The sequence below is a fragment of the Capra hircus genome, chromosome 11, assembly GCF_001704415.2.
Source record: "Capra hircus breed San Clemente chromosome 11, ASM170441v1, whole genome shotgun sequence".
NCBI lineage: Eukaryota > Metazoa > Chordata > Mammalia > Artiodactyla > Bovidae > Capra > Capra hircus.
Genome location: NC_030818.1, coordinates 96806145 through 96818673, shown reverse-complemented (window position 1 = coordinate 96818673; position 12529 = coordinate 96806145). Strand labels below are relative to the sequence as shown.

Below are 12529 nucleotides of genomic sequence, written 5' to 3'. Positions count from 1 at the left end.
CTCCCTGCTGCTTGCGAATCCCGGGCGAGATCTGGGTGGGGGGGTGCATTCAGGATGCGCAAGGGGACAGTGCAGGTCACGGTCAGCCCTGAACCCAAAGGCAGTCTCCTGACTTCTTGGGGGAGGGCGCTCGGCTTGACGCTGTAAACAAGAGCAAAGCAAGCCCCCAGCCGAGCTCCTGCTGCCCCCAGGCTGCTCCCCAAGCGATGCCCCTCTCCCCCGAAGGACAGCCAGACTGGGTGCAAGTGAAAAAGGCAATATCACCCTGAGCAAGGGGACCCCAAGGTGCTCAGGGCCAGCCCACAGAGCCCGAGAATGGGGCCAGGGAGCTGTGGGCTCAGCTCCTTCTCTGCCTCCAACTCCAGGAGCTATGCTGAGTTCAGAGGCTGAGAGGGGCAAGTTCTCCAGTTTATTTATGGAGAATGCTCGCTGACTTTGTTGCAGAAGGAGCGTGTGGATGTCAACATGTAATCACCATTACATGCATGTGGATGGCTGGTGGAAGTAACTTCTAAATCCTCAGATTAAACGAAAACCCTCACGGCATCCCTGACGGTGGGGATGTCTGTGATGGTTTCCCAGCTTATTTAGCATGTCTAACCTCTCCCCATTTCCCCACATTTTCTCTCACTCCACTTTAATTTTCTTCAACAGAGAACACAGACATGTGCTTTTAACCCACCACTGAAAACAAGGAAGGAAGCCAGGGACCCTTCAACAGAGAACACAGTGTGTGCTTTTAACCCGTCACTGAAAGCAAGGAAGGAAGCGGGCGTGGTCCACAGAGGGCAGCGCGTCAGGCTGCGATGGGGTGGACTTGCACCAACTCGCCCCGCTTCCTGGGACCAGGGGGATGGGCGTGACAATGATCGCTACATGACCGGACCTGCCTGGTGGTCCGCCTACCAATGTAGGGGCCATGGGTTCGCTGCCTGGTCCTGAAGGGTTCCACCCCTGGTCCTGAAGGGTTCCACATGCCTCGGGGCAACTAAGCTCGTGTGCCACAACTACTGAAGCCCACGCACCCCAGAGCCTGAGCTCCGAAACAAGAGACGCCACCGCGATAACAAGCCCGAGCACCACAGCTAGAGAGGAGCCCCGCTCCGCCGCAACTCGAGAGAGCCCACGTGCAGCAATGAAGACCCAGCGCACCCCAAAATAAATAAAAAATACACCGTCCACAACCACGACACTTGCTATATACCTCATTAAAAGACACTTGCTCCTGGGAAGAAAAGTTATGACCAACCTAGACAGCATATTAAAAAGCAGAGACATTACGTTGCCAACAAATGTCCGTCTAGTCAAGGCTGTGGTTTTTCCAGGGGTCACGTACAGATGTGAGAGTGGGACTGTGAAGCTGAGCGCCAAAGAACTGATGCTTTTGAAGTGTGGTGTTCGGGAAGGCTCTCCAGAGTCCCTTGGACTGCAAGGAGATCCAAGGAGTCCATCCTAAAGCAAATCAATCCTGAATATTCATTGGAAGGACTGATGTTGAAGCCGAAACTCCAATACTTTGGCCACCTGATGCAAAGAATGGACTCATCTGAAAAGACCCTGATACTGGGAAAGATTGAAGTCGGGAGGAAAAGGGGACAACAGAGGATGAGATGGTTGGTCCATCACTGACTCGAGGAACGTGACTTAGAGTAAACTCTGGGAGTTGGTGATGGACGGGGGGCCTGGCCTGCCGCAGTCCACGGGCTCACAGAGAGTTGAACGTGACTGAGCGACTGAACTGAACTGATACCTAACCGGGCAGCTGCCACAGCAAGTGCTGCTCTGAGCCATTTCTGTGACTATCTCAGTGACACCCATAAATGCTACGTTTTCATTACTAATACTCCCCTGGTTTTACAGAAGAGGAAACTGAGGCTCAGAAAGGTTACGTGGAAAAACTGAGGATGCTACCCCTGCCAAGCTCTGCTCAGAGTGCCCGACATCAGCACACTATACTCTAAACAAACACATTGTTGGCCCTTCCGTGGGAAGAGAGTTAAGAGAATTGATGGTGGTTTCCACGGGCACTGGCTGTGCCACTGGGCTCTCTTCTATTTCATCCTGCCTGGTCACCTGAAGGCCCGGGTGGGATCAGGACCCAGGTTGATGGGCCTCCCAGGTACCACTGTCCCCACCAGCCCGAGGACAGGGGACCATGGACTTTATGTCATAACGGAGGGCATCTGGAGTACGCCACACGAGATCGCCATCTTGTCTTGGGCAGATAACTTCGCCTCTCTGAGCCTCAAGTTCTGACCCATGAGATGGGGAGGAATGTTGTCACCTGGTCAGCCCGGGGTGAGAATCAGTGATGATGGAAGTAAAGTTCAGGCCCAGAGCCTGGACTTTAAGCACGTGGCAGGTGCTTAGATAAACGGGGCTCTGGCTACAGCCCAGGAGGACGGGTGGGGAGAGAAGGGGTGACGTTCACAGCTGTCCCGTCTCCGGCACTGGCCACCCACCCCCACCAACCCATGGTCATCGGCACTTGCTGTCTATGGTGTTTTTCACACCTGTCCCTTTAGTGTTCATGAGACAGGTTTTCCTGTTATCCAAGCTTTAAGCAGAGAAGGGACGTACCCCTGGCCCCCCCACCCCTTAAAGTCTGTGCGACCTTGTCCATCCTGAAAGGTCACAGGCCGGCTCCCTGCTTCACAGCCTGCAGCCAGAGCAGGTCTCTGCAAAGGCCGTCCAGACACGCTTGCCGGCACACCACCCTGTGGGGACCCCACACAAAGGCAGTCTGGGCGGCGGGCATCACCTCACTTTCAGGCAGGGCTGACCTGGGGCTCCACCCACACGTGTTTTTCTGATGTGGCAGCCGGTCATTGTTCTACCCCTCTCAAAATCTATAGATGACAGTCAGCTTGGGGTTTTACGATTTACTGAAAATCCAAGACAAAGGGGGACTTTTTTGTCTTGTTTTTGCTGTGACAGGTTTAGAAATTTGTTGTACTATATTGATTCAATTTTCCTTGATTTCAGCCATCTCTCAATAATGCAACCTGCTTCTGCTAGCTGGGTACACTAGAGAACACCCAGAGGAGCTGAGAATATTGAAATGGTTCTTCCATTTCCATCTCTGAGACGAATGTCCCTCTCCGAGGAGAGTCGGCTGCAAGCATGTGACCGCTTAACAACCGTCTCCACACGGGAAGACGACACGCACGCCGGCGCTGTCTGACGAAAGTGGGGAGACCACCAGGAGAGCTGACCCCCAGTTTCGTTCCGTTATCGCCACTCTCTTTCCTCAGAGGCGTCACATGTGCTTCCAAATCCTGGGATCTCTTTTTATTAGGAAAACATCCAAACTCTTTCTAACCAGGCCGCCAAATGGGGTTTGGCTTTATCAAGCACAATGGAATGTGTCTTGATCCTTCTTCTAAATCATGAAACAGCTCGGACATTTCCTCAAACCCCTACTGGAGGCAAATAATAAAACTGAAGGAGAAAGAGCCAACTCCGCGCCCTGGCCCCAACCTCTGCCTTCTTTAAGCGGAGACCTTTTTTTAACAAAATGAAGCAGCGTTGACTATTCTGTGTTATCATGTAAAACCTTCTGTCTTATTACTTTAAGTCATACACGCATTAAAAAGTGAGTTTCTTCTTCTTAGAAGTAAACTTGAGAGAAAGCGTCTTTCTCAGAGGGCCGCCCCACCCTGAGGTCCCTTCTTGTCCCTGGAACACACCCTTAATGTGGAAGGGAGATGTTGGGCCGGCCAGCGAGGACCTGGACCCTACCTGCCCCATTCTGGGGAGCTTGCTTACCTCTTTTTCAATTTCTGCCAGAGATTTGATGGTGATTCCCAGGAGATCAAAGGGCTGCATCTGAAAATACATCAAGTCATCCTTTTACATGGCTGGAAAAAGTGCTGCTTCACATTTGCTTTTCTTCACAACTGCGACACTACAAACCCCACTGTGATCTGGTGTTTTCTCCACTCCTTTCCACAGAAACCATCAGTGTGACTCCACAGTGCTGCGTGAGCAGACTCAGAAAACCTGGCTGCCACCGGGTCCCTTCTGGTGGGGACTCCTGCTTAGGCACCCAGGTCGGGGGTGGGGGGGCCGTCACAGCTCTCCTGAAAGACTGTCACTGTCATCAATAACTTCTGCCTCTTGTCTCTCTCTGACCACCCCCCACCCTACCCCGGAAAGACCAGTACACTCTTTCTGCAGCCAGGGGGATGCAGGTGCCCACGGCTTCACTACACTGCCCTGACCACCCTCACCTGTGTGTTAGAACGGGTTTGAGGAACTCTGGGGAGGCAGGCAGCCCATCTCTTGCCTGGGACTCCTTAGCATCAGGGAAGGGGGTGGAGGGAATTCTAGGTCATTTAAAATGCCAGGTGAATGAACTAACCAACTGCCCATCAATGGTCGTTTGAGAAATCAAGAGTGGTGGAAAATAAAAACACCATTTTAATTGAGTGTTTGCTTCTAAAACTTCATAGAGATGGGGACCTTTCTTCTTTGAGAACACTGGCTTTTCCACAGCCAGCATGAAAAATTAAACACACAGGGCAATGAGAGTCAGCTGGAGGCCCAGAGAAGCCTGGGCTGAAGTGCCTGGTGAGGGGCAGAGGGAGCCCTGTCCCCGAGGTCCCTGGCCTGGGTCCCCCCTGGGACCCCCATCGTCTGTATTCCCAAGGCAGCCCCCCGGGGCTAGCAGCTGGGGGTGAACAGGTGCAACCTGAGAGTCGGATAAAACCCCTGGAGGCCTTCGTGGTTTTGAACTGCAGCCCAGAGGCAGGGGCAAGAGCTGGAGTCTGAGCCGGGCCAGGGGGGATTCCCTGAAGGCCGGCTCTGAGCCCCAGGACCCGGATTCTGACGGGACTCAGCGCCTCCGCCTGCCTCTAGGCGGGATGTAGCAGGACAGGTTAATCCCTCCATCAACCTCTTCTCCGGTTACAAAGCATCGCGGGCGGGCCCCTCCCGGCCAGGCCAGGCTGTCGGGAGATTAGAGAGAGAAGCGAGGGGAAGCTCTGGACTTGGCCCGTGGCCGCCTGCCTGAGCACTCGCTGAGTCGGCAGATCCCGGACTTGGGACAGGGCCACCGAATTAGGCTCTCGGCTCCTGGAGCTGCGCTGCCCGCAGCCACAAAACAGTTTGGCTTTCTCCTGCTGCCAGCCCGCGCGGCGTGAGCACCGGGCCGCCTGCCTGCGCGGCCCGGGATCCAGCGGCGGTCCAGCTGTTGTATCATTAGGCTCTAACTGCCCCACTAAACTTGCCCGCTTGGAGCCGCAGCGCAGGACAGAATGGCCTCTCCAACCGCGCTGGCGGGAGAGGCGCCAGCGTCTCCATGGCAACACAGCCAAGTGGAGTGAGTGGTCGGCTGAAGTTACACAGGCTCTGCGTGTCAACATCACGAGCGTGTTTTTTTCTTTTTTTCAAGATTAAGCCGCTTACCAGAAGGGTTCAGAGGAGGCCTATTATATTTCATGAAAATGGAAACTCCAGGGCAGGTCAGATCGCAAGCTGGGTGGTTTTAAGCTGGATCCAAGAAAAACACTTTTGCTTGAAGGACTCTGAGCTGGTGCCCAAACCAGGGATGTCATGTGTATTAACTACTCAAGAGCAAACTTCTGCAGCAAGGATTTGAAAAACATCCAGGAACAAGTCTACGGAGCCCACAGACCAGGCCTGCACCACTGAGGGGTACAGGCGCTGCCGGAGACAGGGCACAGGGGTGCCAGGCGGGCCTGAGGCCATGCCTGCCTCTCAAGGTGTGGGGTCCAGCCTGCAGGCCTGGTGCGTTCACTCAGTCCCTCTGTCACTAAAGACGGCTTGGGGGCCCAGCCTGGCCTCGGTTCCCTCTCGTGCCCCGTGGGGTCTGTGCTGGCCTGCCGTGGGCGATGGACCCACAGCTGCCGGGCAGCAGCCTGCGTGAGCACGCCCAGCCCCGCCATTCAGATGCCTGCGACTCAGAGCGGAGAATGTGGTCGTCACAGGATGCGGCAATGACAATGGGGAAGGGTTAGCAGCTTGCTTTCTGCTGAACGTTGTCAATGTTAAATAAAAAAGAGCAGAAATTAACAAGGTGAGCTTGGAAACCAGGAATATTTACAGCCAGCAAGGTTCAGAACAATTCACCATCACATCTGAATCCAGAAGCCTCGGCTGTGGCTGCATCTGAGTGTGTCTGTTCGTCTGTCTTGCTCCCTCCCCACCCTTATCCCTTCTTTTTTCTCACTTATCAAGAAGCTTCTAGGCACAGCTACAGAGTCCTGCTCTTGAGCTTCCGGTGGTGGGGGGTGGGGCACAAGGGTAGCGATGGATGATTCTGGCAAGGGAGGGGTTTGGGGGCTGCCAGGATGGCCCTGCAGCGCTGTGAAGAGAAGGGCTTAGGCTAGAGGTAGAGGGAGCCGAGGCGGAGTGCAATCATGCAAGAAACTTACACTTTCTGGAACACAAGAAAACTTCTCTGAAATCATAAAAGGCACACCATCCATGGCTGCAAAAGAAGAGGGGAAAAAAAAAGTGAAAATAAATGGCACTGCAGATCCACTGACGTTCAGTAACTTGAGCTATTGACAAGGATAGTACAGGCTGGTCAGGGGCTGGAGCTGGCTGACACGTGCACGGGTGAGTGGGGCCAAGGGCGACATGTGCCCAGGTACCATCCGTGCTCCCAGGACACACCTGGTGAGCGAGGCAGACACCCACCGGGAAGTGCAGACAGGAGCTGTGAGAGCAGGGACGGCCCGGAGCCCACCCAGGGTCCCGCTGTGAGTGGGGGTAGCCACTGCGGGGCTGGGGGCAGGACAGAGGCACACGGGGTGGAAGGGACAAGGCTGGGGGCTCGGGGTGGAGGTGGGCAGTGACTGCGTCCATGAGGTGCCCTCCTGGCCAAGTCCTGATCACAGCCAGGCTGTCAGGCTCACAGGAAAGGTCCAGGTTTGGGGGGAAAGAGTGGTTCTGCAGTCAAAAAGACTGGGTTGAACCCTGGCCACTACCTTGGGTGTGCTTGGGTTTAAAAGGAGGGCAGTGTGGCCTGTGTAGGAGTTGGTGTGAGCTGTCCATGTGAGCTCGGCAGGCGGGCCTACGTGGCCACCACGGCTGGCTCCTGGTCTTTCAGGGCTGGATGGAGGCAGAACTGTCTGCTCAGTGTTCAGAGGACACAGCAGCAGTGGGAATGGGCCCCCGGAAGGGAAAACAGGGAAGGCAGGGGTCAGGGGTTCAGGTCCTTTCCCACGGCCCCGCATCCACTGCGCCCCCGGGTCATCATCACCTCCGAGTCACGACCTGGGGCTGCCCCTCTTCTCCCGGGATGAGGGATTCCGACGTCCATGAGGAAACCCTGGTACCCAGGGAAACAGGGCACCCTGGACAGAGCGTAACACAGACGCTCCTAGCGTGAAGGCTGGGCAGCCACAGGCTGGGGAGATGGGCAGGGGCTTCGCCCAGGGTCCAGCGTCCCCATCAGCCCTGAGCAGAGGCCAAACTGGCCTCGCTAGTCCCAGCCACAGGCACGGCGGTGGGCGGGTCAGGGGGGGCAGGGCCTCACGGTTTTCTGGTGAGTTGTGGTCACGGAAAGGTGTGGAGTGACGAGCTAGTTCCCTGGGAATGTGGGAATGAAGGTCTCCACTTTCCCTGTCATCTTGGGATGGGGGGGCCTTCTCTGGGACACTGGTGGTGGACAATGGTTTTTCTTTTTTTCAGTCCTAAGAAACAGAGAGTTGCAGAAGCAGAAAGAAGAAAAGGAAGTAAGAAAAGAACTCTGGGACAAATCCTCTCTAATCAACAAGATGAGCCAAATGTCTCATTTTAAGCTACTTTCATCATTTCTGGGGAGGAAGAAAATGGACCCTTCTCTGGGAAGTATGAAAAGAAACTAGCACGGCCAGCCCCACGACAGCACAGGACACCCCCTCCTTTCCTGGGAGGGCTGCGTGGGCCATGGGGCTCAGACAGAGACATCTGTGGTCAGAGGCCTTGCATCACAGAGGCCCCAGGGACCTGCCCTCCCTGCCTGGAGACCCAGCTGAGCACTGGGGACAGTGTGACATCTCCCCAGGAAGGAGTGGGGAGCCCACCGTCACCTTATGCAGTATGTCATATACAAAAATATACTAAGGAAATCTGAGCACCTACACGCATTCTACATGCATGGAGAAGGAAATGGCAGCCCACTCCAGGATTCTTGCCTGGAGAATCTCCTGGACGGAGGAGCCTGGTGGGCTACAGTCCATGGGGTCACAAAGAGCCGGACACGACTGAAGTGACACAGCCACACTTGTGCACTCACAGCTGGGGAAATACAGCCCTGAGCAGACGATCCCTGAAAGGCTGCGATGCCTTCTACAAGAGACAGGACAAGGCCCACTCAGAACCTAAGGGAAGGGCCAAGCTCCCTTCCCCGCAGTTGCCACCGTCCACTCACTGTGGCTAGAAGTCAAGGCTCACCTCATGTGGCACTCTGACCCCAGCTGCTTCCTGATGCCACACAGGCCGGTGGGCACGCAGCACTGGCAGCATTTCTGATCACTCGCAGACAGGCAGTCGGGGGCCACATAGGTGGAAGCAGTGACTCTAATCTCTGGCCCTCCTATGAGGGATACTTGCTATTTCTGACCGCAAACCTGCTTCTTCCACACCAGGGCCTTTCATGGCTTTGACAATACCGCACACTCACCAAGTGTGTAGCTGGCCTTTGACCAGCTCTTTTCCATTAGACCTACGGGCCAGGAGGTGACTATGTGTGCCAACAGCCCCAAGTCACACCCACCACTGTCCTCTGGACCCACACTTCCCTCCATAGTCCATCTGCTCATCATGAAGCCTCTGCCCACATCCTGCCCACCCCATGTCAGACGCTGGGAACCACAGGCTACTTTACTTCTCCTTCAAACTCTCAAAGCCCCTGTGGCACCTGCCCGGGTTGCATTCCTGGGCTGGGAGCCCTGTTTGGTCACTCACTGGGCTTTCTGCCCATCATAGTGTCTGCGGGTTCTGGAAAGATATGATGAAGATTGCCCTTCTCACTGGTGACATCTGTTGCCATCAAAATGTCAATGTTTGTTCCGTGAACTCGTGTTCTGAAAACCTGGTATGCTGACCTGCAAGGGCCAGAGTACTACAGGAAATGAGAGTCCTGGGGAGCACTGGGCAGGAGTGAGAGATACGAGGCTGGACTCACAGCTGCACCCAAAGGGAAGGGACGGGGACTGCCGAGGAGGGGTGCTCCCTGCCCCTCCCCTTCACCCTATGGCCACCCCCGTCCCTCCGCCATCCCTCTGGGGTCAGCTCAGCGTGCCCTCTTGCAGGACGCTGTCCCCGAAGCCCTGCCCGCCCCCCTGGGTGCCTAGCTAGGGCCACGTCTCCTCTGCTGGCCATGGGCCTCCGACTGTCCACATCTGGGTCAGCTCTGCGTTCCTGTCCCAGCACAGGGGGTGCCTGGGGAGCTCGGCATCCCCTGTAATGGGGCTCCAGCCTGGGATACCTCTTGGGAGAAGGGAGGATGCATTCCCAAGACTGAGAAGCAAGAGGCAGTGTGAACATGGCCCCTAGCACAGTGGGGATGGCCTCCTGAGGGGACTGAGCAGCAGAGGGGCCGCTGTGGAGAACCACGCGGGCCTACTCCCACCTTGAGGGGAGCCGCCTGGGGAGGGAGAGAGAGATGAGAATCTGCAGATAAGTTTCCACTTCATCTTAAGAGTTCAGGATGGGAAGATGGGCACAGCCAGACACTCCTTGCATTCTTCTAGAGAACAGACTCTAACAGTCTTGGAGGAAAAGGAAGTGAATTCACGGGGTCCTGGGGGCAGAAGCTGCTGAGTGGGCAGGCGCTGCCTCGAGAGGAAGAGCCTCTGGAGTGACATGCTCGGATTCCCTGAAAAGGGGAGCCAGGTCCCCAGGAGCTGCTGAGAGTCTGCTGAACAGATGATCTGCCAACCATGCTTCATTTATTTAAAAAAAAAAAAAAAAATCCAGCATAGCCAAGATTATGGTAGGCTGAAAGAAGGTAGATTTGAGCAAAGCATTTGACAAATTTCTCACGTTATCCAAACGGACAAGACAGATAAGTACGGCTGGACAATGTTAAGGGTAGGAGAATCCATAACTGGTTGGACTAGATGTTCAAGAAGCTGATTAATAGATTGACACTGACCTCAGGCAACCTCTCTGGAGGGTGCCCAGGGCGTTATCAATTACTTCAGTGAAGGCACGCAGAGTAGGCATAGCCGATATGCGCTGATGGGGACAGCCCACAGACGGGATAAGGGAGAGAAATCCAATAGAGATCTCAAAAAGTCAGGGTCATGGGCTAAATTTAATAGATGGAATTTGTTAAAGGTCAGTGTTAAGTCCTGTACCTTAGGTCCAAAATGCCAACTGCGTCAGATGGAATGAAAGAGATGTTCATGCTGGAATAACAGCAGAAGACACGAAAAAAAAAGACTTGTCCATAGTGGAACAAGTCAACAACGTGACCTGACTGTTCAGAAGTTGGGAGCTGCCATCGTAAGCGACAGCACAGCTGTCCCCATGCCAGGGTGGGGAAATCACCACCTTGGTCTGTTCTGGGCTCAAGGGAGGGGGTTCTGTGCTGGGACTGCACTCTCAAGAGCGTTGTCCTGGACAACTCGGTGAGGCACCTGAGGCCAGCCCACAGGAGGGAAGGAGAGGAAGTCATCAGATCTGCTGCTCTAGGGAGGCCTGACCATACCCGGCACTCAAGAGCCCAGTGCCCCGCATGCGGGAAGAAGTGCAGCTAGATGGGTTCTGGTCCAGACAGAAGAGGGGCTTCCCTGGTGGCTCAGCAGTAAAGAACCTGGCTGGCAATGCAGGAGATGCAGGTTTGATTCCTGGGTTGGGAAGATGCCCTGGAGAAGGAAATGGCAACCCATTCCAGTATTCTTGCCTGGGAAATCCCATGGGCAGAGGAGTCTGGTGGGCTACAGTCTATGGGGTCACAGAGTCGGATATGACTGAGTGACTGAAGTACCATCACCAGATAAGAGAAGCCTTGGAGGTGAACGTGGTCAAGCGTCTGCACGGGTTCTGAGAGCTGTCACAAGAAGAGCAGCTGGCGTCAGGGCACGATTTCTGGGGGAGACCTCGCCCTCCTCTGGAGAAGCCGGAAGGAAGGACAGCACCGGCTGAAAAAGTTCCAGACGCACGGCCGCTTGTCAGGGGGTTAGAGAGGGATGTTGTATGTTGGTAGAAAAGCTGATCTGTGGGACTGCTAAATCCCCTTCTAATTCTGGGACATCCATTTCTATTCTCCCTATCTGAGCAGTTTTTCCACATTTTAAGATATCAAGAGGCTTGTGAGACATAATTCTTAAAATCAATGGTGCTCATTTTTCACATGTTCCAAAAGATCTCATAAATCATCGTCCGTGCTCCTCATGGGGGAGCACGTGTCTTCCTCACCGTGCTCTGGTGCTCTGTCCTCATCCCACTCCTCCCCCAGCCTTCAACCACTGCTGAGTCCCAGTCAGAGTGACACTTGGTGGAGGGGCTGAGGGGGAGCCGTGAGCAGGGGCAGCCCCCACAGAGCCACCGCTCGGGGGTACATGTTCGTTCCCCCCCAACCCCCAGGCCTCCCAGGCAGCCTGGGCTTGCACAGGGTTCTCACATGGACACAGCCTGACCAATCCATGGGCACAACCCAGAAGCAGGACACAGAGGTCTGTCCTTTCCTCACTGGCACTGAAGGTGGAGTTCCAGGGCCCAGAGCAGTCCACTGTCCAGGTCCCTTGACCCCCTGAAACCTTGGATGTAGCAGAACTTCTCCCCTGCCTGACTCTAGGCCAGAGAGAATGTGAAGGAAAGGAAACCGCATTTACTGACCACACCCAAGAGAGCCGACACGCACCAAATCACGCCACCTCCACGATGATCACTGGCAAGTTAATGTTTAAGGAACCCGAGGCTGAGGAGTTAGGGAGTTTGATGGGGCCAGGATTTGAGCCCAGGTGCCCCGCTGGCGGTGGCAATGCCGTGGTTGTGGCAGGGAGGATGGGCAGCAGACATGTGGCCATCTCACTTCTCTGGGCCTTGGCCACCCTGCCTGTAAAGCGGGGACCACACAGCATCTGCCCCGGGGGGGCTGTGAGGGTGGAAGGGGCACAGGGCACACATGGGCTTCTGTGCAGGCCCACAGCCCTGCGCTAGGCAGCCCGCCTTTCAGGACTCGGACGAGTGCTTTCTTCGTCTTCTTCCTCCCCCCCCCGCCTTTTCTCTTTTTCAATTTTATTTTTGGTGGCAGTTTTAACAAAACGCTGATCCTCGGCACCGAGCGGCACACAGCAGATGAAAGCAAGGATGTGCCGTGGGCTCCGTAGCGCAATTAGCATTCTCCTAAACAAACGAGCTTCAACAGAGCTGTAATTAAGCAGGCCTGTAATTAAGTATATGCCCTTTATCATAACGATCATGCTTAAAAATGGCATGATGCATGGAACTCTGTTATTAATGCTGTAATCCCAAACTGAAGTGCGACTACATAGAAATCAGCGTGTCAGGCCTGTCACCGGAGTGTTTGTAAAATACATTACAGAAAAAAACCAGGAAACAATGA

At 54.8% G+C, this 12529-nt stretch overlaps 1 protein-coding gene across 2 annotated transcripts in view; it reads right to left on the bottom strand.

The window, feature by feature from the left end:
- The window catches only part of MVB12B (multivesicular body subunit 12B), a 200770-nt gene that overhangs the window by 21012 nt on the left and 167229 nt on the right, over window positions 1–12529 (bottom strand). For both annotated transcript variants that reach the window (XM_018055783.1, XM_018055784.1), the window contains exons 8-9: window positions 6399–6454; window positions 3769–3828 (exon numbers count right to left, since the gene is read on the bottom strand). In XM_018055783.1, the coding sequence (XP_017911272.1) occupies window positions 3769–3828; window positions 6399–6454 (116 nt within the window). The remainder of the gene's footprint in view (window positions 1–3768; window positions 3829–6398; window positions 6455–12529) is intronic.